This window comes from Alexandromys fortis, unplaced genomic scaffold (assembly GCF_014885135.2).
Source record: "Alexandromys fortis isolate MF-2015 unplaced genomic scaffold, M_Fortis_MF-2015_v1.1 scaffold_39, whole genome shotgun sequence".
Lineage (NCBI taxonomy): Eukaryota > Metazoa > Chordata > Mammalia > Rodentia > Cricetidae > Alexandromys > Alexandromys fortis.
The window spans coordinates 8,589,076-8,616,970 of record NW_026067918.1 but is presented as its reverse complement, the minus strand read 5'-3'; the positions used below and the strand labels follow the sequence as shown (position 1 = coordinate 8,616,970).

Sequence of the window (27,895 nt, the reverse complement as noted above, 5' to 3'; positions counted from 1 at the left end):
ATTAAAACCCCCTGGGGGGGAGGTATAATAGTAAGAACTAGGTGTTCAAGATCAAATGTAGTTGTACAGTAATTTGAAGCTAGTCTGGATCACATGAGCCTCAAATCTTCAGAGGCAAAAGTCTGCTGAGTGTGGTGGCATATGCCTTTAATCCCAGCAGAGGCAGATGGATCTCTGTTAGTTCAAGACCAGCCTGGTCTATTTACCAGGTCCAAGGCAGTCAGGGCTACAGAGAGACACCCTATCTCAATCCACCCCACTAAAAAGAAGATTTTTATTGTTTTGATTATGCATATATGTGTATGCATGTGCACACGAGCACTGGTGCCAGCGGAGGCCCGAGGCAGCAGATCCTGTGGAGCAGGAGTTAAGGAGGTTGAGAATCACCCACTGAGGGTGCTGGGAACGGAAGCCTGGCTGTCTGCTAGAGCAGCAAGTGCTTATCCGTGGTGCCTCAAAGACATTTTTAATCAAGGCAAGTAACATTTATAGGAATTTAAGTTGTGGGACAATTAAATGTGCTTGTTTTAAATATCTTCTTGAAATTTTATTAGATGTATTTATTTTATGTGTATGAGTATACCATGTATGTATGCCCACAGAGGTCAGAAGAGGGTATCAGATCCCCTAGAATTGGAGTTATGGATGGCTGGGAGCCACCCTGTGGGTGCTGAAAACTGAACCTGGGTCCTCTACAAGAGCAGTCAGTACTTATAACTTCTGGGTCATCTTTCCAGCCCCTTGTCTATTTTTTAAATAATTTTATTATATTTATTATGGGTGTGTGCATGATGTATGTTTGTGAAAATGGGCATGCACAAACCATAGCATGTGTGTGATCAGAAGACAATCTTTTATTTTTTAAGTTTATTTTTATTTTATATACATTGGTGCTTTTGCCTTCATGTGTGTTTGTGTGAGGGTGTCAGGTCCCCTGGAACTGGAGTCACAGACAGTTGTGAGCTGCCATGTGGGTGCTGGGAATTGAACCTGGGTCCTCTAGAAGAACAGTCAGGCACTTAACCACTGAGCCATCATCTCTCCAGCCCCTGGAAGACAATCTTTTGAAGTCAGTTCTCTCCTGCTTTTAACCGGGTTCCAGGGATCAAATACTGGATGTCAGGTTTGAGAGACCAGTGTTAAACTTTACCTGCTGGGTCATCTTGATGGCCCCTTTCTGCTGCTGCTGTATAGTGCATGTGTGCGTATGTAATCCTGTATGCATGTATGGGGGAGGGGGAGGGTGCCCAGAAGCTGACATTGAGTGTCTTCCTCAATCATTCTCTGCTGTAGAATCTTTTTTGAGAAAAGATCTCTTACTGAACCTGGAACATACTGGTTCAGCTAGACAGGCTGGTCAGTCCCTCAGGTCCCCACACCCTAGTTCTGTGATTACAGACATACTATTATACATACTATTATACCAGGTTTTGTTTTTCTTCTTTCTTTCTTTCTTTTTTTTTGAGGGGGGGTTAAGACAGGATTTCTCTGTATAATCCTGGCTATCCTGGAACTCACTCTGTAGACCAGGTTGGCCTCTAACCAGAGGTCCTCCTGCCACTGCCTCCCAAGGGCTGGGATTAAAGGTGTGCACCACCACTGCCCAGCTCAAGGTTCTTCTTGGGCTTTTGTTTTGTCAAGACAGGGTTTCTCTGTGTAGCCCTGGCTGTCCTGGAACTCACTCTGTAGACCAGGCTGGCCTCGATCTCAGAGACCCGCCTGCCTTTTTCAGCCTCCCAAGTGCTGGGATTAAAGGCGTGTGCCACCACTGCCAAGTTGGCTAAGACCTTCCTAATGAACATAAACAATATCATCATAGAAATGAAAACTGCTGGGCAATTAGATGGTTTCCAATCTTATTAAAAACAGCACTATGGGTGGGGTGCGGCTCAGCAGCCGAGCACTCTCCCAGTATGCCTGAGGCCTTGGACTTCATCTCCAGCACACACCAACACCACACACGTGCGTGCGCGCACACACACACACACACACACACACACACACACAGAAACACTCTACAATGATAACAGAGAACCTCTGTCTTTTGTAGTATTTATCTCTTTAGAGGGAGACCTTATTAAGTGTGATGTCACCAGAGTTAAGGGATGGACAACTGACAAAACCTAGGCACCGTGGCTGGCGCCTGTAATCCCAGTACTCTGGAAGTGGAGACAGAAAGATCTAGACACCATCCTTAATACAGAGCATGTTTGGGGCCAGCCTGGGCTATATGATACCCTGTCCTACCCCCCACCCCCAAACAAAATAAAAGGCTATTTAAGTATCAGTAAAAGGTGAACAAAGACTTAGACAGCAAGAAGGGGGTCTCAGGCACTCCAGCCCTCCCTGATAGCTCCCCCAGCTCACCATGGGGCGACGGCGAGGCTGGGCCTGACAGGGCCATTTGTGTAGGAGTTGGTCCTCTTATGTCCCGCCCATAGACTTGGTCCAGGCTAGACATCAGCCATCCCACCTGTCACCTCACAAACTGCTCTGACCTCAGGCATGCTGCCCTAGCCTAGTTCTGCCCAGCTTTGTCAAGCGGGAAAGAACAGGGGTTGGAGTCAGAAGGACCCCACCCCATACAGGAATCCTCCCTAGCTGGCACCGCCACAGCTGTACAGATGGGTCCTGCTTCAGGTCCACATGGGAAGTAGGAAAGCCTGGTTTGCCAGCTGCCTGTGTCCTGAGCCTGGTCTGGGGCCTGCAGGGCCGAGTCCTAGACACTCGCCACCTGCCTTGGAAGTGAGGCATATTCCAGTACCCTCAAACTGGCCCAACAAGCTCTTGTGCGACCAACTCTATTGCCCTTCTAGAACCATCTTCCCCTCCGCATTCTCAGCGCTGCTCTGAATTCGCCTCCCTGCTAGCTCCTATGGTCAAGCAGCAAGTCTCTGAAGTGACCTTAACAAACTTGCAGCTTCTCAGCCACAGCAGAGTGCCCCAAACCTCAGGTGTCAGCGGGAGCAGGCCCAGCTCCCCCACGGCACAGGTCCTCAGGACTCTGAGATTTGTGGTCCCAATGTGCTGTGGACACTGGACTGAGGAGTTGCTGGTATACCATTATTTTGGGTCTTACTTCTTTTAGATTATTATTAATTATTATTCTCATTTGATGTGTGGGTGTTTTGCCTTCATGTATGTCTGTACACCTCATGCATACAGTGCCCCTGGAAGCCAGAAGAGAGTGTCAGATCCTCTGGGACTAGAGATGCTGACAAGGTTGTGAGCCACCACGTGGGTGCTGGAGATGGAACCTGGGTCCTCTGAACCATCCAGTGCTCTTAACTCCCGAGCCATTGCTTCAGCCCACTTTTTAGTTTAGCTTGAGACAGGGTTTCTCTGTGTGCCCCTGACTGGCCTGGAGCTTGTTATGCAGACCAGGCTGGCTTTAAACTCAGAGATCTGCCCATGTCTGCCTCCTGAATGCTGGCATTAAAGGCAAGTGTCGTCACACCCAGCCACTTCTCTCACCTTTAAATGAGGTGACAAAATTACTTCTAAGATCCACCCTCACTTTCTCCACCCCACCCCCACTGCTATGATGTTAGCAGACAGAGGCTGACGGATAAGCAATCTGGGATTGGTAGAGGTGGGTAGAAAGTTGAGGGTATTTCTTCCGGGCCTCCACACTTCCTAGGGATAAAATGACAAACTGAGCCTATGCTGGAAGCCACCTGGAGAAGGCCACGGCCCATTTGGAGCTCACCACTGCAGCACTGCCTCAGAGCTGATGGTCCTGTCGTCCAGCGTGCGGAAGCCTGGTAGCTGCACCACAAACACCGTGCCGCTCTCGGTGCCCAGGTAGAGCAGTTCTCGGGAGGAGTGGGGGAGGATCTCGGTGATCTGTGTGGCACTGGGAGCAGCCCTGTGAACAGGGACAGCTGGTGAGATGTCCGAGGTCTGGACAGGTGGGACCCCAGGCTTCCCGGAATCTCTAGCAGCCCCTGGAAGACCTTCTCTAGGGAAGACAGGCTCCTGAGGGCCTTGAGTATCCCGGTCGGTTTACATTCTACCATGGTGGGAACCAGGTGGCAGGGCACATGAGCTGTGGGGCAAGAGAAAGACCTAGCAATCCTGTACACAAGAGGGTGTGGGCATGGGAGGGCACAGCCCACCATAGTTTGGGACGGGCCCTGAGCATGTGGTCGCAGCTTGGACACAAGTTAGGCACTGCCAATCAGTCAGCAGGACGCTCAAGAGATGAGTCCGCCCTAGAACTGGGGGAGAATAAGGTAAGCAAGGGGACCACCACCCTTACCCTGGGGCGCCACGCAACATGAAGCTCTCCTCTTCCTGCAGCTCTGACACCCCACCCTTGACCTTCAGGCTCCATAGGTGCAGGCTGTTGTCGTCCAGCAGAGTGACCAGCTGACACTGGGAGAGAATGGGGATGGGAGCTGGCTAGCTAAAGAGCCAACATTCTCCAAGGCCTCTCCTTTCTGGGCAGTCCAGCCTGTGCTGAGTTTTTTAAGAAGCCCCAGGACAAACACCCCTCTGTGGTTCTCAGGGTGGCCTCGAGCCTCCGAGTGGACAAATGGGGGGGGGGAGTCCTAGGTGTTCCACCAGCACCAAACCCAGGGTCAACCCCGGGCCAAGCCCAGCCCCACCTAGCATCACGGAGGCCCCTCCCCTCCATGGCCCCTCCCCAAGCAGGTGCTCACCTGACCAGGCAGGAAGTGGATCTGCATCACCGCGTTGTTTTCCTTGTGAAGCCCCATGAACTCTACCCCAGGGGCGCCATATCTAGAAGGCTCAGGAAAACCTCAGAAAGCTGGACACCAGCCCTCCCCAACCCTAGTGGTCCATAGCCTGGGTGGCAAGGAGCGCTCGCAGGCAAGTGCCCATATGGTGAACCGTCTAGGGGCGTGGGATGCGGGGGAGATAGCAGTGGCCCTGCCCCAGGTGCACTCAGTCAGTGATCTGACCCTGGGGACAGTTCCCCCAGCAGGACAGGTCAGGGGCAATTCCCCAGAAAGGTAAACTCCCCATCCTGGCAAGTTAGACTGCCACCTCCTCCCCCTCCCCTGCAACTTGAGCTGTAACAACAGACGTATCACCTGTCACCTGGTGGCACCTGCCAGAACATGGGGCATGGTGAGGGGGGGCACCCCCAGCAGCTTTGCCCTGAGTCTTGGCACCAGCGACTAGCAACCAGGATGTGATTCTGGCTGGTAATGATTAACCAGCTGGAGGAACATTGGACTAGCGCTGGCTGCTGCAGGGCTCGGGCCCCTGGCCTCCTGTGTATACACTAACCCAGCCCACCAGGCACCAGTACTCTGGGACTGGGGGGGGGGGGGGGGAGGGGAGGACTTTGTGGGAGGAGGTGCCAGCTCAGATAGTCAGACTTCAGAAGTGAGGGGCTTTGTCTAGGACTCAGGGCCCAGCTCATCTCAGGCTGGCTAGAGGAGCTGTCCCCAGGGTGGAGCCGCTGGTATCCCAGCCACACAGTGTGGGGGACAAAAGACTGTACAGCTAGGTGATGTCTAGTCACGGGTCAGGGAGGGCCTGTTTCTGCTAACCAATCAGGGATGTGTGTGGCTGCCCAAGTGCTAACCCCACTGCTCACCTAAGGTCATTCCACCTTCACCTGCAGACACGACAGAGCCCAGGGCCAGGCTGCTCCAGCCTCTTATGGAGGAGAAGCGTGAACGATTAAAAATGCATTGCCCATCTCCTCCCTGCCGTCAGAGCAGGCTCCTGAGGGGATGGATACCTGCACCATTCCCAGGGACAAGATGGGTCACGTGAAACTAGCTCTTGGCAGGGGCATAGAGTTGAAGGCAGCAGAGAAATAGAGCCCAGGCCTCCCTAGAGATGCGCCCACCAGTCTTTGAGATACGCTCCCACGAGTCCCATTGCCATTGTCGCCTGAGTGGCACACTGGGAAGGCATCCTCCATGACTTACTAGTCACCTCTTACACAGTGATAGGGCACAGACTCCTTTAGGACCTCCTGCCTTTAGCCTGGCCCCCTAAACCAACTCTCTGGGCCCATATCCTGTCAAGGCAGAAGGAAAAGATGCTGAGGCCAAGCCCGACTCCTCTAGACAAGGTGCTAGCCACAAAGGGCCCACAATCACGTCTAGCTCAAGTCCTGAAACCTCCAGCTAGGAGGGGGACCTGAGCAGTCAGAGAACAGAAAATAACCCTCTCCTCCCCCTCCCTCCCCCCACCGCCCCAGCGAAGGACACATTGCTTGCCATGTTAAGCTCTGCCCTGCCTTTGGATCAACTGTCCAAGATCAAGCAGGGAAAGACAGACCCCTCCAGACCTCACCCACCCCATGCCCCAGACCCCACCTTGGCCTCTCCCCGTGGCGGCAGGCACTGGAAAGGATACAGCTTGATGGCTCCAGAGCGGGTGCCAATGGCCAGGATGTGCAGCGAAGGGCTGTAGCCAAGGGCGCTGGGCTGGTGAGGGAAGCCATGCTCTACCGTCTGTAATGAGAGCCATGGGGGTTGGGCCTGTGACCCTAGGGTTGGGGCCGGGGCCGGGCTGAGGAATCGCAGATCAATAGGAACGGCAGGAAAAGGGGAACAGAGCGCTGCACCTTCTTGGCTCTTCCCAGACACAGAGGACTGGGGTCATTTATTTCTGTAGTCTACACCCCTAGCCACATGGCCACTCCTGTGAGTTCACCCAGGCCACCTGACAATCTTCAGGAGCTTGTGCCTCTACCGAGAGCACTCTGGGTCACACTCCAGCCTTCCTGAGTCTCTGGGAGGTGCTGGAGGGGGTAGAGGAAGGGTGAACTCCTGGAGACAACGGTCCCTTAATAAGGAGGCCTGGAGATGTCACAGCTCCAGGCCTGCCCTGTGGTCTGAGGATGCCCCGGCGTCCCGGCCTGGCTCTGGACCCCCCATGCCATCGTGTTTTCCTCAGCCGTCTTCCCCGACAGGAAATTCCTGGAGTTACATGCTTTAGCTCAGTCCCTTTTCGCCAAAGGCTTTCACATTTATTATTTTGTGTGTCTATGTGGGCAGCTGGGGGCGTGCCCGAGGGCTATGTGGCATATTCAGAGGTCAGAGGACAACCCACGGAAGTCTTTTCGTTCTGTCCATCTTGTGGGTCCTGGGGACCAAAGTCAAGTGGTCAGGTTTGTCGGCAGGAGCCTTTTCCTGGGTTTGCTCAAAACCAGAATTCGACCTTTGGCACCCACAGAAAGGTGAGAAGAAAACTGACTGACAAAGTTGTCCTCTGACCTCCACACATGCACCCACATGTGAGCTCACACGCCATTTAACTATACACATAACACACATATATAAATTCACATATATGTAATTTTCTGTGGGGAGATAGAGGGATTCTCTATTTTATGTACCTCTGGATGCCTTGGAACTCACTACAGACCAGGCTGGCCAGAGATCCCCCTGCCTCTGCCTCCCTGATGCTGGGATTAAAGGGGCATGCCCCTACACCTGGTTATATATAATTTGTGAAAAAACAGAGATGTGACTGGATGGCATCGCACCAACACTCCCACACGTGCTCGCGCACAGATAGAGCTTTTCAGGTTATTTATCTGCGTGAAATCAGCCTATGGCTAAAAGCTTTAAAATGAACAGCAAGTGGCTGGAGAACATTCCCGAGGGGTCCTGTCTCACTCCCAGGGTTTCTGAACAAGAGCCGCACTGGTGATCAGGTGCTAGCCTGAAGCTCTGGGTGTCTGTGGAAAGAACTACAGACTGAGAGGGTGTGAAAGATAGAAGGACAAAGCATCCCTCAGGAGACTTGGGGCTCTGCATTTAACCAGCTACCTACCCCCAGGGGCACAGATTCTGGCGAACTGGGTAGGAGCTGAGTACAGGAATGGCAATCAGTCACCTCTCAGTTTCTTAGCTAAATCGGGACTTGCGGTGTGGAGAAGGGTGCCGAGGCGGCCTCTCTGGCCCTCTGGTCGGCTTTCCTGAGAGGCCCTATCAGGCCTCCAAGCAGGACAGAGATAAGCTTTGGTGACAACAGGCCTCAGAGCTGGAGCAAGGGCTGCACCTCCCCACAGTCCAGCCCAGAGGCTCCAGGGAGGAGGTCAGGCAGGGAGAACTCTAACAAAAGCCTCCTTGGAGAATCCCTGGGGCTGAATGGGTGGATGGGGCAGGAACACACTCAGCCTTGTAAAGGGCCAGTACCTGGAGGGTCAGCCAGGAAAGCAGGCACCCAGAAGGGACCCAGTCAGAGGCCCCCAGCCAGCCCCAGTCCTCACTCAGCTATGTGAAGAATGCGGACCCTGGAAGAGCCTTGAGTAGATAGCTGAGTGTCTGGAATGCAAACATTTCTTAGAAAAAGGAGAGCATAGAACTCACACAGGTTGGCTGTGTGGGTGGGACAAGCTGTTGCAGGGCTCAGCTGGGCCCTGGCTGATCTCAGGTTGCTGAAGCCTGGAGAAGTCAGAGGCCTGGAGAAGGTTCCAGAAACGAGCATTTTGCTCATCACCACAGGCAGGGGCAGTTTAGGCTAAAGCCTTTGGAATGTGGAATTTGGGGGACTGTCTGGGAGGGATGGGGGCTGGGAATACCCTCAGGAGCTTGAACCCAGTAGGAGGCCCCACACCTTGAGCAGCCCTGAGAGCAGCCATAGCCCTTCCTCTCTTGCAGTGTGGCAGCTGCCATACCAAGGAGCCAACTTTTAAAGTTCCCTTATTTTTCCATCAACTTAAATGGGGATTCAAACTGCAACCCCAGGGCTGGAGAGATGGCTCAGCAGTTAAGAACACTGGCTGTTCTTCCAGAGGATCTGGGTTCAATTCCTATCACCCACATGGCAGCTCACAACTGTCTGTAACAACAGTTTCAGGGGATCCGACACCTTCACACCAATGCACATAAAAAACAAACAAACAAACAAACAAACTGCAACCCCAGCACTCAGGGCAAAGGAAGGCAGGAGTGTTAGGGGTCCAAGGGCAGCCTCATTACACAGTAAGTCCTGGGCTTTGTGAGACCTTATCGCAAAAAAATTAAAAAACAAACAAATGAATAAGTAAAGAATGTACCCTCAGTACCACCACGGGGAACCCCATTTCAAGTGTCTTTATTGAAAGAGCCTGAATTCCAGAGAGACAGGGCAGGGCTCTGCCAGCCTGCTGCAAACCTTCCGCTGGACGGCTCAAACTCTTAAAGCAGGGCCAGGTATTTTCTCTCTTCTGTGTGGCCCTGACTGTCCTGGAACTCACTCTATAGACCAGGCTGGCCTGGAACTCGCTCTGTAGACCAGGCTGGAGCCTGGAACTGGCAGATCAGCCTGCAGGCTGGGATTAAAGGCCCGCACCACCACAGGTGCTAGAGCCAGGTATTTCCAAGAGCTTGTTTTACGGCTAAGACGTGTCAGGAGCGCAAAATATACCTGAATTTACAGACTTAGTATCAGACAAAGCAGGTAGGTTCGATTTCCAGACCCACATAGCGGCTCACAACTATCTCTGACTCCAGTCCCAGGGGCAATGCACACATGTGTCACACAGACACACTCGCAGGAACTCGTGTCTCTGTGAAGATGCCAGATGCCCTGAAACTGGAGTTACAAGCAGCTATGAGCTGCAATTTGGGTGTTGGGAACTGAACCTGGGACCTCTGGAAGAACAGCCAGTGCTCTTAACCACTGAGCTCCAAAAGGAGCTCAAAATTTAAAAAAAAAAAAAAATTTTAAAGATAAGGTTTCTCTGTAACAGCTCTGGAACTTGCTCTATATGTCGTTCCTTTTGGAAACTACAGCTCCCAGATTCCTCCTGGATTACGGACACCTGCGCGCGGGCGCGCACAGGTGCAGGACATTTCTCCCAGATACCCTTGCGCTTCTCGTTAAAAAGCTTCCACGAGGTCTCGCTCTCTCTTGCCCCTTACCCTTGTGTGTCTTGCACACCTGTCCCTTATCGTGTACCCCCCCCATTAAAGCGTACCCACATGGGAGCCGCGTGTCTGTGTCTTCTCCTTTCGTGCGTGTTTTGTCTGTCCTGTGTTTGTCTCCACACACACCCGCTTTAAAAGAATAATACTGTAGACCAGGCTGGCCTCAAACTCACAGGGACCTGCCTGCCTTTGCCTCCCGAGTGCCGCGATTAAGGGCATATACCACCATTATCCGGCTGTTCCTATTCTATTCTTACTGGACCAACACACATCACACCATCCTAGATTATTCTGTGTTCTCATCAGCAGGGATATAAAGTCAAAGAAGAACAGAGGTGAGGCTGTATGCTATCCCATCAGCTCTTAACGTTCTCCTATGGTCTCGCTGGACTCCCCCATCCTGCTGCAAAGCCTGGGCATCCCCCTCCATCACCCACACTCATTCCTCGCTTCCTTCACAGTCTGGTGGACACCTGACCATCCCTCCCTGCTGTCCTCTCCTGGTTCTTCCAAAGGTCAATTTAGAACAGGCTCACCAAGCCCCATCGGGATGATACCCATGATGCCCTGCATGGAGTATTCTTGGACCTAACACGAGGCATCTTGGGAATACAGTGAATGAGTGTGTGTGTGTGTGGGGGGGGGGATATTGTTCACCCAGTGTGAGAGAAACTGTCCCCAGGCTGGCTGGCTGCAGTATCCCCCGGGGCATCTGATCCAGCTGACAACACTGCTCCCTCAGAAGCAAAATGAGTGGCTTAAACTCCACAGGACGTTTTCTGGACAGGGCCCAGGTGAGCGGCCACTCCCTAGGTCAAGGCTCCTATGAAGAGGCAAAGCTAGTCCTGAGCAGACATCCTCGCCTCATGCTGACGGGCCCTTCCCAGCACAACACTGATTTTAGCCTTTCGCGCTTCGGATTCCCCTAAGTTCTCCACGGATGGTAACTGCCCGACCTTGTTTAGGGCCCTGAAAGGGTGAATGTAGATGGCTTTTCTCAGAGATGCCCACAGGTTACGGTGGGGTCTCCCCTATAATTCAGAGCAGCACATGGGCAGCAGGTACAGCCTCGGGGAAACTGGGAGTATGGGATTCCCAGACCCCAGAGAACTCCAGCTCAGGACTGAACTAGGCGGTGGACGGAAGCTTGGCAGCTCCCCCTTCATCTCCCCAGCCCCTGTCCTGTGTTGCACCTTGAGCTCAGGTGACTGCTGCTGAGGGAGCCGAGAACAATGGGCTCTTTTGATGTGGAGAAGCGAAAGGTGAGCAAAGATGGACAGGAGCCGCCAAGACTGTAATATCAGCCCAAGTCCCTGTCAGATCGCAAGAGGCTGGAGGCCTTTCCCCTACACTCAGCTGGGAAGGACTTCTCTAAGCACGAGACCTTGGGGGAGTCTGGAGTATCTGTCGGGGGCTGAGAAGAAAGCCCCAGGAAGCCGCTCAGGGCCACAGGAGGAGGGGGCACACCTACCTGGTCAGCTAGATGGCTCTGCCAGGCACTGGGTGTGGTAAGCTCAGATTCCTGGCCCAAGCAGCTTGGTCCTCTCTGTGTACCTGACACCCGACACTGGGGCGCAGGTAGGAAAAAGCCACAACAAAATGACCTGGCACTGGGCTGGGTAACTGGTTAAGAACACGCTGTTCATTCAGGGGGCTGGAGGTGGAGTGGCAGGGAGACTCTGGACGAGGCTGCAGCCCAGGGCAGGCACCTAGGTCCAGGTCTGCTCACACCTGGGTGTGGCCATTCTGCTCCTGTGTGCCTGAGTTTCACCAGAGAAGCAAGCAGGCCCCAAGCAACGCTGAAGGAGGGGAGTTTCACTCTGACTAGGAAGTCCAACCCCTGATGTTCCTGTAGCTGCTCTTCAGTGGCCTTATGCAGCACCTCGGTTGTCTTACTGGGTTTGGGGACTCACCACAACTGCTAATGGCAGGAAAAGAAACTGAGACTCCAAGAGGCAAAGTCACCTCAAGCCACCCAGCCAGGAGCGGACAGGACAAGACCTTGACCGTCCCTGGAAGATGCCCTCGGGGATACGCTTAGGCTGGCGATGCCTGAAGACCTCAATTTCCTCGCCTGTAGAGTGGGGACAGCTCCCACCTGCGAGTCCTTGTGAGAATGAGGTCATGACAGGACAAACCCTGGTACGGGATGTTGCCCATAAGAAGCCATTAAACATGGTCCAGCAGTTAGAAGTGCCTGCTGTTCTTGCAGAGGACACAGAAGCTGCTCCCAGCACCCAGATGGTGGGACACACGATCCTAACTCCAGTTCCAGGGGATGTGGTGCCCTCTTCTGATTTCTGGAGGTACCAGGCATATGTGTGGTACCAATACATACATGCAGGCAAAACACACATACACAGGCACACACACACAAACACACACAATCTAAAAAAATAAATAAATAAAAACAAAGCAATTAAACTCACTTAGCACAAGGGTGCTGTGGCAACGCCCACTTCACAGAAGAGGAAACTGAGGAACAGACAGGCTGAGCAAAACCAGAACCAAGGCCCAGACTGTTTGGTTCCAAATCCCTGCCCCAACCACTGTAACACCCAACCCTGACCTGCCGGCCTGGTGCCCAGCCCCTTCTCTGGTTGTGGTAACAACGCCAGCCCAAGTACAAGCACAGCCCTTGTGGCCCTAGGGCAATGTCCCTGCTTCCTATGAGGTGTCTTGCTGACACTGGTGTGAAGGAGTTTGGCAGGAAGAGGCTGGAGGGAAAAGCCCAGAACTGGTTTAGAAGCTGTCGGGGCCAGGCTGGCAATGGGGCCACTCACTGTTCCATAGCTGCACACCAACTCGGCCCTCGGGATGGGGCTCTCAGAAGTGGTGCCCACAGCTCCTAGGTAGACACAGATCCTAACCTACACGTGGGGGGTTCCTGTGTCTAATCTACACAACAGCACACATGCCGCTTAAGGTCCAGCTTGGTACATCAGTCTGCAGGACACCCCTCACCCGAGGGTCCCTGGGATCCTCAAATTCAGCAACACCTGTAGATTCAGGTCACATGATTCGGCATCCGTTAGCCATGCACACATGTGCACAGCCCTTTAGAGTATGCTGGATCTGTTTAGCTCTCACCCAACCTATGGACTAGCTTCTAAAATCATATCCTTTCCAGAGATCTGCTGCCTGCCATGGCCACAACTGAGTGCATGGGGCCAGTAGGTGCTGGAGTCTATACTCACCATTGGACCAGATGCTTCATCATTAAGAGAGGTCACTGCTTTCCCTTCTATCCTTATCAAGATGGTCAGAGTGACTGGGCATGGTAGGGTATACCCTGAGCCTTTAATCTCAGCATTTGGGAGGCAGAGGCAAGCAGATCTCTGAGTTCAAGGCCATCCTGGTCTACATAGCAAGCTCCAGACTAGCCAGGGCTATAGGAGACCCTTTCTCAAAAACAAAAACAAAACAAACAAAGAGGCCAGGTAGACTATTTCTCTCAATGGGCCCCTCGCTGCTCCTGGCAGGGACCCATGGTCCTTCTTCTTCTGCCTCCCCCCCCCCTTACATCTCTCACCAGGTCTCAGAAACCAGGATCCCCTAAATGAATTCCCAACCAAGAGCAACTGCAATCCCCAGGTGACAACTGACAGCGTCTGGATGTATTGTCACATCCGGACAGAGGCACGAGACTGGCATCTAGTCAGAACCAGGGTATTGCTAACTGCAGTGCCCCGGACAGTCCTCTCAGCACAGCCCATCCCAGACGTCACCGCTGTGGAGGCTGAGACACCCTGCTCAGGCCGTCCTCTCAACTCAGGGAACAATAAACCTGAATGTCTTTTCTAAACTGTTACTAGGACACTGACTGCCATGATCAGAATCTAACCAGGCTCCGATGGTACAGCTTTCGCCTGGGCCACGGGGAGGGGCTGCCATGGGTATGACTCTTGAGTCTCAAATCCCCCAGAATCTGACTTCACCTTCCAATCTACCCTGCTAGATTCACCACACTCTCAGAACCTCGAGGTCTTGGTGTATCCAGGCCTTCCCTCCTGTTTACCCATCAGCCCCTCTCCACCAAGACTGAAGGGCAAAGGCCTTACCAATTCAAGTCTTATAGACCCAGGCCTTGGTCTACGTATAGAGTAGGTTAGGTTTGACTAGTAAGACGTTGAGGAATTCCAGGCCACCCCCACATCCCATGAGGCCACATTATTTGGGGACCACCAGTGGGGCACACTAGAGGCAGCGGTAAGACTCCTTCACCCCAGCCCCACCCCAGCCTCACCCATAGCACAGAGGAACTTGAGGCCTAGGTTTATCCCTTTGCTGAGCCAGTCTGTCTGGTTTCTGCTAGAATTGGCCTCCTTTTCCCAGTGAGAGATTCTAGCATCACCAAGGACAGCAGTGGCATCTGGGGGTCACTCGGGCCAGCTGACGGATACTGACTAGTTCTAAGACTTACACCCAGCACCTGGGGGGTCACTCGGGCCAGCTGACGGATACTGACTGGTTCTAAGACTCACACCCAGCATCTGGGGGTCACTCAGGCCAGCTGACGGATACTGACTGGTTCTAAGACTCACACCCAGCACCCAGGAGTAAGGTTGTCACCCTGTTCCCAACACCCGCACCAGATGACGGCCTGTGGCTTAAAAGCCAGCCAGAGAAAGAAGCAATCTCTGGGGAGGCCTGATTCTAGAGGCAGGTGTTATGAAAAACTCCAAGGCGACACCTCCCACGGGGCTGGGAAACAGCGGGTAAGCGGGACCCTGACATGCAACTTTCTGGACACAGATCTAGGAGGCACAGGCCGATAAACAAGACACAGCAGCTAAGTTTTCTGGGCCACGGTGCTAACACAAAGCTCCCCTATTCCCAGTGATGTCTATACAAGCCCACTGCATAGGTGACACGCATTTTCCCAGTCCTTAAGTGGTAGAGGTGGCTTTGGACCTGGGTGAGCCGACTTCTACACTTCTCAAATGAACAAATAAAACAAGACAACACAGAAAGGAGGAGTCTGAACTTACTCGTTCCTTTCAGGGTGAGGGGATTCCAAACCTAACAACAAAAGGCATGTTTCCTGGGTGGAGGGGCTGCTCAGTTGAGGGCTTGCCTACTATAAAGGTATGGGTTCAATCCTCAATACCATTTAAAGAAAAAAAAAAAAAAGAAGAAGAAGAAGAAGGTCAGAATTCCACTAATAGATGTGTCCTGTCCTGGAGGTTCAGACCCCAGGGGAGAGGATGGCTGACCCAGACCTACAATCTACTAGGACAAAGATCAAAGCAGAGGGCGAAGGCTAATTGCCCCCAGGCAGCTCCAGATTGTTGGTGGCAGGAGCTAGGAGCTAATGAACCACGCCACAGTCCTCTTTATGGGCCTGTGCAGGCCTTCCAAGGCCAGGTCTCCTGGAGCAGTCCAGCAAAGCTCCTGGCCCTTCAGATGTCAACTCTGGCCCCCTCCTGCACGTGCTGGTCCCCAGGCTGGAGTCAGTGTCCAGCTTGCAGGGAAAGCTTTTGTTTCCTTTGGGGCGGTCCTCAGCCCCAGGGGCTGTAGCATCATAAGGATGTTATTATATCAGGTCTCAAGGTGCTTTCATCTTTTCTGTCCCTCAGCGCCCTGCACAACCCTGTGACAAAGCAGGCGGGGCCGATCGTTTTTTGTGCTCCTTATAAGTAGAAAGGCAGAGACTTGATAGAGTAACTTGCAGAGTGAGATAGCCAGAGAGAGACCTGGGACAAGGAATTCCAAATCACAGAAAAATGTCATTCCTAGACAGGGTGGTGACACATGCCACTGTTTTGATCCCAGCACTCAGACAGAGGCAGAGGCAGGTGGATCTCTGTGAGTTCCAGGTCAACCAAAGCTATATAGACAGTGAGCCCTGTCTCACAAACAATGTATCTCTTCCTAGGAAAGCTGTCTACTCCTACTAGAACACTGCCCGTGGGGTCTTTCCCATAGTGAGGAACCCAGAACACCCCTGCTCTCCCTCACCACTCACCTTGTTAAACTGGAACAGATCCCGCTTTAACCTTTCCCGGGCAGGGTCGTGTCCCGTTCTCAGGAACCGTCTCATCTTCAGTTTGCAGCCTCCACCAGAGCCCTGCTGAAGACAAAGGTGCCTGTGAGCCCAGGCCCAGGATCACCCAGGTCATAGCTGCCCAGGATCACCCAGGATCACCCAGGCCACAGCTGCCCAGGCCCGGGATCACCCAGGGCGCAGCTGCCCAAGCCCAGAGTCATCCCTGACAGGCAGCCTCCAGCTGCTCTGCCCAAACCCAGCTTCACCTGCTGTTTCCAGTGCTCCCTTCCCTGTGTGGGCCCAGAACAGGAAGTCAGTGAGACCTTGGTTCCTGGAGGCCTGGGCCTGTCTTTCCCAGGCTGATGTTCTAATGCCACCAGATACACAATGGGAGCAGGAGAAGCTGGGGGAGGAAGCCATTTCGCCTGGCTTTATGGGACCGCGAAGGGCCAGCGGCCCTAAGGTTAATTAGCTTAATTGTTAACCTGTTTTCTGAAAAACCATAAAATTCCAGAAAGGGAAACTTTGCAAGGTTGGTGGAGGCAAGGCAGTCCTGTGGAACTCCTTGGTCAGAGCCCCAGTGGGACAAGCTAGGGAGGAACCTGGGGCAGTTTCCACAGGACCACCCAGGATGGGGTGGGGTCAGCATGCACCTGGGCCAGCCCTTCAGGGAGCCTATCAAAGGCCGCTCATTAAGCCCGGCTGCTAGTGCAGGGGACCAAGGTCTGGCTCCATGAGGCTGCTGGGGTTCCCAGGTCAATCCTAGCTTCACCTCACTCCTGATCCCCAGTTGCAGCTCCCTGAGTTCCCCGTGTACCTACAAAGGCTCCTTTTCAGGTGTGCCTGGTGGCACATGTGTGATCTGGGCAACTGGGAAGACAGAGGACCAAAAGTTTGAAGCCAGTGAGGGGTACGAAATGAGACCCTATTTCCTGCCACTCCCTAAAGAGGTTCCTTTTCCCCAGGGGCTGCAGTGGAGCCCAAATCAAGAGAAGACACCTGTACCTAATAAAGAAACAAGATCAAGGTCCCCCAAACCACCCACCTACCATAGGAAGTGCTCCCAGCCCAAGGGAAAACTATTTTTGACTCCTTGGGGGAGGGGACACGAGCAGCTAACTGCAACTTCCAGCTTCCAGTAGCAGCAGCTCTCGCTGACCAAAGGACACTCAGGCCTATCCCTAGGAACACAGGGGCCCAGGTCCATTACAGGACCGGCTTCCTTCATTCCACTCTAGATTAATAAAGAAAACAAACACAGCCAGCACTCTTCAGCGAGGAGCTCAGGGTGGGTAGGGACAGACAGAGAGACAGGCCAGCAAAGTATGCTAAGTGTTTACCCTGGGGCAGCGTGGGACACCAGCCTCAACCAGGGGTGGGGGGTGCTTCTTATCTAAGATAAGAATATCCCCAAGGCTGGGGGTGGGGTGGATCTAGTGGAGTACTTGTCTGGTGCAAGGCCCTTAATCTTTGGCTCTGCAATCAATCAGTCAAATGGCCAGGACTTTCCTCATGAAAGGACCCTGTGGATTTAAGACTGGGGGTCCTAGTGGCTGGAGGCCACTCCCCACCGCCTCCACGGGTGGGTGGGTAACTAGGACTTGCTACACATCACATTGAGGTTGTGGAAGAAAAGGCAGTGGCCAACATCCCCTGCAAAGGATCCGCAGGGCAGTTAGTTCACTTCCAAACCAAACGCTGGGGGAACTGTCACCCTCTGGGGACAACCAAAAAGCCATTATTTGCAGTGGGGGATGGGGATGGAGATTAGAGATTCCACGTTGTAGAGAAGCCAAACCACTCTGGGAGGTGGAGGTGGTGGCGGGAGGTTGGGAAAATCTGGGTGCTCACTTCATCTGAAGTTCCACAAGTCAGGGAACAAGCATGGGGCATCAAAGTCCTGGGGGCTCCTGGGGCTGGAAGTGAAAACAGGCCCCCAGACTGCAGCCGTCCCTGCCTCTGAACAGACAGCTGAGCTGGCTAGCTGAACATTCCAGCCATGGGGGAGGGTGGCGCAAGCTCGTAAATCAGCAGCTCCGGCTCCTGGGGTGCAGGCTCTCCCCTCCCCAGTTGGGGTCACTGGGTCAGAAGGCACAGGAAGCTGGGAGTGACTCTGGGAAAGAGACCTACAAACTCTAGGGAAGGGACAAGAGAGACCAGCCATCTGTGCTAAGGACCCCCACAGGAGCTCAAAGGCAGAAGGTGGCAGGAGAGAGGGGAGACCCCCTTTTGGTCAGGAGGGCAGAACACTCCGCGGTGGCCACCAGCCCCAGTGCCCTTTTAAGCCCTGCTGTCCACCAGGGACCGTTCCAGACTCCCCAGAATGTACCTGTTGATAGTTTTAAATATTTTTTTTTTTGATCATGTCTCTCTCTGCTCACTGTCGAAACATCAAGTCACAGAGGGAAACTCCAGATAACCTCAGGAATATGTGGGTGCAGGTCGGGAGTACCTCCTGCCCTCTGTTTGTGATAGCAGAGTAAACACTACCGTCAGCTCAGGCGGAAGCCACCTGAGAGGGCAAGCCGGAACAACCACCTGACAGAGAGGAAGCCAGGCCACAGACTAAGCAACTCACCCAAGGTCACCACTGCATAGGAAGCGGCAGAACTCAGCTCTGACCAAGGGTGACTAACGCTGGAATCGAAGGGCTTATAAAGGAGGGATGAGGGACGGTCATTATGAGCGGGGATGCCTAATTACATGCTCACAGTTAAAAGGCAGGGGCACGCGCACATACTCCCACAGGCAGTGAGCCCAAAGCTAGCCAAGCAGTTTGGAACCGGATACCTGGCCACTGCTTTCAGAGCTGGTAAAAACTAGACTGGCAGGACTCAGCGACTTTGCAGGGGACTTGATGCTCATCCTCCAGGACCCCAGTGGCCTGGGAGATAGAAGAAGGACTTAGGAGCTGGAACCAAGGTGGAGGCGGGACAGGCGTGGGGGGCAATGTAACTGCCCCAAGGCAAGGCATGAAAACGCGCCACCTCTTCTTAGAGGACAAATTTGGGCCTGGCTAGACTCAGTTCAGGAAGCCCCCACCTCCTCCCACCCCAGGCCATTTACTGGAGATAAGCAAGTTCTCTGGAGCAGCCGAGGAAGTCAGGCAGGGGCTGTGAAGCCTGATACCGGGCAGATCCCGCCTGCCTAGCCTACTCCTGGGAAATGGGGAGGTAAAAGGAAGAATAGGGGTGCATGCCTACAGCCCCCAAGCCCGGTGACTCCTGGGCAGACAAGCTTTGAGGGAGGCAATCTGGAAGGAGAGAGGGTAGAGCCGAAGGCTGAGTCTGTGGTACAGTGCCTGGCACCCAGCAAGCCCTGTGCTGGATCCAAGGATGCTTCAGTGATGGTGGAGGAGCGGGGAGGAAGCAGCAGATTCTTTAGAATCTTTAATCCAGGGCTATGGCAAAACAAAGTGCCCAGAGGTTGCAGGAGGGGAAGCCTAGCGGAGTGTCTTTGGTCAGTGTCGACACGGTCACCGCGCTCTACGGGGGACACCATCTTGGATGCCCACACACAACCCTCACTGCTCAAATGCCCCTTACCTCCTCGGGCTGAAACTGGTGGCTCCCTATGGTTCCCTCCTGACTTTTCTCCTCAAACCTTGGCCCATGGAGCAGAAGATGCGAAGCAATTACTGATTTAACCCTGTTGACATCCTGGGGAGGCAACGACCTCGCACTGATTCAACAGTGTGGCCCCTTTCCCCTGTCGAATCCTGCCTGCATGGAGTAGACATTCCTATGGCCCCTTACCCTGTTGAATCTTGCCTGCATGGAGTGGACATTCCTTACCTGCGGACGGACTGGCTGGCTGGCTGAGTCAATACCCCTCTTCAGACCTCAGTGGAGGAAGTGAGGGCCACACAGGTAGGGGCAGGGCTAAGGGGTCAGATGGTCAGGCAGGTGGAAGGAGCATAGTGCCTCAGGGCAGAACAAGAAATGCATTCCAGGAGCACTGGGGCAAGTCTAGGCTGAGATCATAGAGACCCGCACAGCGCGGCACAGCACAGCATAGCACAGATGACACACCGGAAAGATGAAAGGGACAGCCAGAGGCAGGGCCTCGGGGACGTCACCTGTCCCACCACGCCACGTGCCCTCTCCTCTTTGACCCCCTTTTTTTTTTTCTGTACAGCCCTGGCTGTCCTGGAACTCACAGAGATATGCCTGCCTCCTGAAGAACATTCCCGCCCCTTTAGCAGCGGGATTCAAATATACATTCCTCACCTGAGCTGACCTTGATCCTGTCTGCGAATGCCTGGCTGCCCCTAAGCTATGGGGATATCTCGGCCAGGGAGACAGCTGTCTCAGGCGGCTCTCTGTGAGTTCGAGACCAGTCTGGTCTACAGAGCTAGTTCCAGGACAGGCTCCAAAGCCACAGAGAAACCCTGTCTCGAAAAACCAAAAAAAAAAAAAAAAAAAAAAAAAAAGAGTGAGGACCTACCTGAGCCTGACCTCCAAAGCCCAGGTGAAAAAGCTGGGTGTGGTGTGTGCTTGTAATCTCAGCACACAGGCAGAGGAAGGAGGATCTCTGGGGCCCACTGGCCAGTCTAACAGACTTGGTGGGTTCCAACTCAGTGAAGGATCCTGCCTCCAAAAACAAGGTGGAAAGTACCTGGGCAATGACATCTGAGGGTGACCCCAGCCTACGCCCCACCCCCATACATGTTCACATCACGTACCCACTCACATGCATGAACATGCACATACACCTAAAAATAATAAAATGAAATGATTACTGAGAATCACATAGGTGGGCCACCTATCCAGCTCCAGTGTTAGTAAGCTATAAGGAGAATGAGAAGCAACCTTAAATGACAAGGGACAAGGGACAGGACAAGGGGCTCAACCCTGCAGCAGAAGTCTATTTACTGAGAAAGGAATAGCGTACTGGGTCTTGAAGCAAGGTAGAATCTACTGGAAATAATAAGACACACAGACACGCGATGAAAAGGTTATGACATTTATGTTAGGTTTGTCTTCAGGGACATAGGAGGATCAAAGGGGAAGAGATGTGTCCCCCGAGTGTGTGTGTGTGTGTGTCTGTCTGTCTGTCTCCATCTTGCAGGTGCGATCGCTCGGGGAACACAGGATTCCTGTTTAGCCACGTTGACCTCAGCGGATGGGACACCCCGTTACAGACCCGTATAGACACAAAGCTGAGAGCATGCAATCGTCAGCTGGGGGGAAACCAGAGGCTAACGAGAAACTGAGGCGGTCATTTGGGTCACCACGTGGCTATTTGAGGCCAGGCTTCTATAGGAAAATGGCTCCTCTGCCCCCTAACTTCTAAAGATGAATCCGTCTCCGTTTCTAACCCTGCTGGTCACACCCCCTCTTCAGGACCAGACCAGCCTCTGGGCCATCCCCCTATTCGGCTCCTACATGGGCAGGCACTCAAGACTTGGGGGTGGCCATGTGAGCCATGCGGACCATTATCCACACAAGTCACTGCCCTGTGTGTGGAACGAGCCCAAGAGTGACCTGTGGGCAGTGGTTTGATCATTTCCTTTCCTTCCTACTATGAGCTCCCATAGCCCCCTGTCAGCAGAACATTCCTGGGCCCCCAACTAGATCTAATGCACCTGTCTGGAAAAAAGGACTTGAAGAAAGACTACACAGCTCACACCCTGTCTTCCTCTCCCATTTTCAGCTACCCCACGGGGCTACACACTGGCCTTTCCACCCTTCTATCTCAAGACCCTAATGGAGAGAGCAGTGGAAGTGTGCAGTGACCGCAGGAGTGGCCTTGTCTCAGGTTCGGATCTGGCCATGCCTGGGTAGGACGTGGGGATCTCCAGGTCGGACATCTCCTATGGGGTGCCTGGGCTAATGTGTTCCCACGCAAACAACTTGTGGTCCAGCAGAGTCCATCTGTCCTGTTGGAGCCTCACCTAGAATCCCTCGGGCTCTTCAGGAGCACACTGTGGAATCCAAGCTTCCCTCACCTGTCCCCCGTGCTTGGGCTTCCCACAACAGTCACTGATCAAGGGACTGGCCCCCTCCCTTCCCCAACATCCTGTGTGAGGCCAGTGTGTGTGGCTTTGGCCTCCTGCTTGGCGGATGTGAGAACGCCCATGCACCTCCCACTGACAGAGTGTAGGGCGGGGCGCTAAGGTACCCAGGCAGCTGCTTTTCTGCCTGTGCCAACTCAGATGTCCGTGGCTACTCTGCAAGGACTGGTGTTGCTTGGGGAAACTCAATCTCCCGAAGGCCCCAGACAAGCCTGACTGACTAGCAAACCCCAAATAAGGGATAATTTCCATGTAGATAGAACCTAGGAGCCCACGGGACAGAGGCTGTTGTCAGGTCATAACAGGAGAGAGGGAGCTAGCTGAGGCTAGACGTCCCCAAGCCTCTCCCTTGCATTAGTTCATTCGTTCCTCCAATTACTGACACAATAGCCGACTCAGGACCGTATCAAGTTCAAACAGTCCCAATCCGGCTGACTCCAGAATCTTCTATGCACCTTCGGCTCCTTCTCCAGTATTCAAGGGCTAAGCTAAGAGGTTAGCTTGGGCTTGGCCTCCAATTCCTGGTCCCAAAACACAGAGGAACCCAGGATCCTCTGAGGGTTCTATCCAGTGTCCTTGAAAGCCTCTCCGACATCCCCACATCAGGCTCCCCGGTAAAGTGTACAAAAGCTCTCTGGGAGGCAGACAGTTGACTGGGTTACCCAGCCCTATGCCAGCCTTATCCTAGGACCCCCTATCAGCCCCTAAATGTGAAGAGAATGGCTGTCCCAGCAGTTCCAGGGGGAGAGTACGAAGGCAGTTTCGTCCCCAGGGCCACACAGCATTTGAGGCACTCAGATTTTATTTTCAGAACTCCCCTGTCTCCTCAAGTCTTTAACTCAAATATCCCCTCTTGTCAAGGCCAACCTTGCAAAGCCACACACAGCTCTACCCACCAAGGGACATCCCAACCCCTTCTTTGGTTCTTTCTAGTCTACAGCTCATATTACCTGCTAATGCTGTTTATATTCTGTCATCCGGGATCTCCGGCACTTCGAAAGAAAGAAAATTCCAAGACAGGACCAAGAAACAATGAGGACTTATTGTTAAATCAATGATTAGGTAGGCACGGTCTTCCCTAGTCATTGCCCTTAAGAATGCTGAGGCGGCCTGGCAGCGGTGACACACACCTGTAATCCCAGCAGAGGCAGGTGAATCTCAGTGAGCTCAGGGCCAGCCTGATCTACAAATAGAGATCCAGGACAGACAAGACTGTCACTCAGAGAAACCCTGACTTGAAAAACAAACAAAAGAAAAGAAAAAAAAATGCTGAGATGTAGTTTACAGGGTCCTCAGAGAACTTTCCTCTTCTGTCCTCAAGTCACATGGGTGTCATATGTGACATCCTCTGAGGATACCTGTGCAGACCCTGCCACAGATTGTGGCTTCAGGATACCAACTCCTTGGTGAGGAAGATCCCAGAATAATATTATATAAAATAATAATAATGTTATTTTTTCTGGGAGCACCAAGTCAAGTCCCTCAAGAGAGGGCTCCGGTCTCTTGCTGAATTCCTAAAGGGTAGAGTCAGACACCTCTCAGTTTCCCTGTCCCCACGCCCAAAGGAGCCTCTCCTAACTCAAGAATTCATCTGAACAACTGACTCCTCACAGGACCAGCTTCCTGAGGCAGGGCAGACAGAGAAAGCTGTCTCTAAGGGTGTCCGGTACAGCTAGGAAGGGTTTCCCTGGGATCTCTAGGAAGCCAAGTCTGGGGAGGCCACGTAGTACAAGTGGCACTGATGGGCAGAGCAACACCCATCTCCTGCTCTGAATCCTGCCTGGGCAGAGGAAAATAAAAGTTGTCGAGCAGACCTGGCATGCCCGGCCCAGGAGAAGGGAGATAACAGTATCACTGGGAGATAAGACCCCCCCCCCCCCAGCCCGAGTGCACCTAGCTGCCAATGCTGCTCCAAGGAGCCACCTTGGAGATAGTGTCAGTTTTTCCAGCCTCTAGTGGTACCCAACTCAGGTGTCTCAACAGCTGCTCCTGGGTGTCTTAGAAAACCAAGAAGCTCAGTCTCCCCACAAGGCCCCATGGTTCTGCCAGACCCATCCAGGAGAGCAAAGGGCCACAGGCTGATTCCAAATCTTTTCTCCCAGGGCAGGCAGGGGCGGGGAGAAAGAGGGCAGGAAGGGCACCTTCCCTTCAAGTGTCTTGAGGGTGCGTGGAGCAGCGCAGGAATGTTCTTACTCCCCTGCCCGCCCCCCACACAGGGTGTAGCGGAGGGGGATGTCTGGGCGGAAACAGATCACGGGTTCTACACTCAGAAGACAGACTCAGAGCCACAGACAAACGGACACACGTGCATGCGCACATTCACGGACAGGGAGAGTGTCTTGCCCATCAGCCCTCCACCCTGGCTTTCCCAAAAGAATAAGGGAATTAATTTTTAAGGACCAGAGAAAGGAGGATGTCAGACTAGGAAAGGTCAATGCCCTCTCCCCCCTGACACCTGTCCTCATGATAAAATTCAGACCTTCAGCTTCAGTGACCAAAAGCCTACATGGGGCTAACTGGCACTTTTCTTTTTTTTCTTTTTAAATCCTTCTAGGAAAGTTAACAGATTCTGGTGGTGGTGGTGGGGGTACCTGCTAGGTACTAGGTCATCTGATCTCGTGTTTACATGTTCTCAGCAACCACTAGGAAACTCAGGCCCAGTGTGGCTAAGTGTCAGACCTAAGACTATTCGGCAAGAGCTGGAAGACAGGGTTCAGAGCCATCTGATGTTGGGGAACGAGGTTACTGTGCGTTTTTTGAAAAAGGGTCTTAGGGCTGGAGAGATGGCTCAGCAGTTAACATTTTCCAGAGGACTCAATTCCATTCCCAGAACCCACGTCTGGCAGCTCATCAAATACCTGTAGCTCTGATATCATCTGGTCTTGTCCACATGTGGCATACACTCACGGAGACACACACACACACACACACATAAATTAAAAGTAAAATCACACCAGGTGGTGGTGGCACACGCCTTTAATCCCAGCACTAGAGGGGGCAGAGGCAGGCGGATCTCTGTGAGTTCAAGGCCAGACTGGTCTACAAAGACTTCCAGGATAGCCAAGGTTATACAGCAAAATTCTGTCCCGAAAAACCAATCAATCAATCAATAAATAAATCCCAGCACTTGGGAGACAGAGGCAGTTCTACAGACTGGGTTCCAGGACAGCCAGGGCTACACAGAGAAACTCTGTCTTGAAAAAACAAAAATAAAATAAAATCAAGAGGCTGGTCTTGTAGTCCCGTTTGCCCTCCAGTTTGTAGCAACCTTCCTGCCTGTCTCAGGGGTGCTGGGATGCAGGGGTAAGCTGCCCATCCAGCTCCTTGTCTGTTCTTCAAATGAACATAGAGCCTTCCTTTCTTTTTTCTTTTTGATACTGTTGTTCATTGAATATTATTTTATGGCCAGCAAGATAGCTCAGCAGGTAAAGGCACCTGGCAACAAGTCTGATGACCGGAGTTCAATCCTTAGGACCTGCATGGTGGAAGGAGAGAACTCTCCTAAGTTGTCCTATGACATACATACATACATACACACACACCACAACATGTGCATGCCCAAACATATACACATGCACACATACAAATAAAATTTAAATGTAATAAAAGACTAAATTTGTTTTTCAAAACAGTTTCTCTGTGTAGCCTTGGCTGTCCTAGAACTTGTTCTGTAGACCAGGCTGGCCTCGAACTCAGAGATTCACCTGCCTCTGCCTCCCAAGTGCTAGGATTAAAGGCATGTGCCACCATGCCTGGCTTGAGACTAAATATTTTGATATAATTAAAATTATCCCAATCTATATCTAAAGAGGAGCCATCATTGCCTCAAGGAAGAGTAGAGATGCAGAATGTCCCGAGGACCTGGAAATGCTCTCCATGGACTGGCCCAAGCTGATCAGAGAACAGAAAGCTTGCTTTGAGTCCTGTCAAATGTTCTGCGTGCAGATAACTTTTAAAACTTCCGAACTCAGCTGGGTGGTAGTGGTGCACGCCTTTAATCCCAGCACTGAGGAGGCAGAGGCAAGCGGATCTCTGTGAGTTCAAGGCCAGCCTGTTCCACAAAGCGAGTGCCAGGTCAGCCAGGGCTACAGAGAGAAACCCTGTCTCGAACCAAAAAACCAAAATACAAGCAAGCAAGCAAACAAACAAACCTACCGGTCTTGTACAGTAGAAACATCTCTTCCTCCATCCTCCCGCCTCTCTGGGTAGCTTACTACAGGGACCCAGGGGATTTTCTCCCAGACTCACTCTAACTTTGATTTCTCTTAGGGAGGCCACAGTTCTTCGGCCGTGCAGCGCAGCTCAGTTCTTCCCACAAACATTTCCTTGTTACCCTGACACACCCATTCTCTCCCGGCTCAGAACGGCCTCAGTCTCCAGAGCCTGCACCAACGTAGGTACCCAAGGGAAGGGACGCGGTATCTAAGCCCCGCCCTCCATACCGGAAGCTCACCTGTTTCAGGTGAAAACCTTTAAGAGCTACACCGCGGTTACCCCAGTTACGGCCACGTCCCACAGCTAAGGCCCAGTGTGTCCACCAACTGTCCAAACACAGTGAAAGCATAGCACACTTTCTTTGACAAGAATTTTCCACTCCTTGCCAAGTCCCACAGTGCAACCCCCAGCCATCAGCGTGTAAAACAGTCTGGGTCTCCATACCGTCGCCTAAAGGTGTCCAAAGCCGCCCCGAGCGTAGAAGTGGCCCCCTTTCTACGAGAGAACCAGGTCCCACCCGCGGACTTCCTGCATCGGAGGATTAGGAGGCACAAAGGGAGGGCAGGGAAAGAGCCCAGATGGCAGAGGTAAGGGCTAAGCCGCCAAGGTAACACTCTCCAGACGCCGCTGGCGGACGCCGGGTCACGGGAAGCCGTGTCGCCCGGCTTTGAGTCCAGGCGCCTCGCTCGAGGGTCCGGGACTGGGTCTCCGCTCACCGTGTCCCCCTGCACCCAGCCAGGCCAGACACCTGTTCCCTGCTCCCGAAAGCCAACACGATTGTGCAAACCCGAGTCCCAAGTTTGGTAATCCGTGTGGCGAAACAGGAAAAGACAAGTTCTCAGAGCCACTTTCTACAGGTGTCTTTCTCCGGGACGAGCCAAACGTCGGAGATCTGGGCGAGCAAGGAAGGCAGACCTGGGCGCTGCCTTCTCCGACCCGCCCGGGGAAGCCCAGGGGACTCGGATCCCCTCGCGCCGCGCCGCCCCGAATGGTCCGCGCCCTCGAAGACCGTGTAAAGCCAGGTAGGCTCACCTGCAATCGCCGGCCGGGCCCTGCCAGAGGCCTCGGCGTTCCTCGGCGCCCGTCACCCGCCGCTCCGGTTCCCCGCGCCGGCCCACGGGCTGCAGGGCGGCCGTCTCCTTCCTGCTCACCTCCGGCGCTGCGAGCGGGGGGGGGGGGGGGGGGGGGGGGGCGGGGGGGGGCCGCTGGACCGGAGGGGGCGCGGAGGGGGCGCCCCCCCCCCCCCCCCCCCCCCGCCCCCGCCGGGCGGGGGGGGGGGGGGGGGGGGGCGCCCGGCCGGGCCGGGGGGGGGGGGGGGGGGGGGGGGGGGGGGGGGGGGGGGGGGGGGGGCGGAGCCGCCACGATTTACACACAGGGCAAGCCTGCCGAGCTCGCACCCCGCCCCTGGACCCGCCCCCTAGGCGGAGCCAATGGGGCGGGGGCGCAGCCTTCGAGCCCTCGAGGGCGGGGGCCGCGCTCTGGCCAATCGGGGCCCCAGGAGCGCGGGGCGGGGCAGCAGCGAGACGCACCTAGTGCAGCCAGCCCGACCCCGCCCTCACCTGCGCGCACCTGGTCACAGGACTGCTCCCTGTTGCCAGTGTCCCACCACCTCCCGGAACAGGAAATAGTCCCTAGGTGCCTTCTAGGATGAATGCCAGGTATCAGGATATGTTACTCTCGCAACTGTTGAGAGAGGGGCATAGCCAGGCGGGCTCCTCAAAAGAGCGTTCCTTCCAACTAGAATGACCCACAGGTGCAGGTTTCAGACCCGAGTAGGGCGGTGTAGGAACGAAGGCATAATGGCGAGATGCCTAACCACTGCTG

At 53.7% G+C, this 27,895-nt stretch overlaps 1 protein-coding gene across 1 annotated transcript in view; it reads right to left on the bottom strand.

The window, feature by feature from the left end:
- Llgl2 (LLGL scribble cell polarity complex component 2) overlaps nt 1–27,239 on the bottom strand; it is a 35,577-nt gene extending 8,338 nt beyond the window's left edge. Inside the window, exons 1-6 of the mRNA XM_050140193.1 lie at nt 27,104–27,239; nt 15,820–15,924; nt 6,346–6,443; nt 4,665–4,746; nt 4,262–4,377; nt 3,710–3,868 (exon numbers count right to left, since the gene is read on the bottom strand). Of these exons, the coding sequence (XP_049996150.1) occupies nt 3,710–3,868; nt 4,262–4,377; nt 4,665–4,746; nt 6,346–6,443; nt 15,820–15,894 (530 nt within the window). The 5' untranslated portion in view covers nt 15,895–15,924; nt 27,104–27,239. The remainder of the gene's footprint in view (nt 1–3,709; nt 3,869–4,261; nt 4,378–4,664; nt 4,747–6,345; nt 6,444–15,819; nt 15,925–27,103) is intronic.
- Between the last annotated feature and the right edge of the window lie 656 nt (nt 27,240–27,895).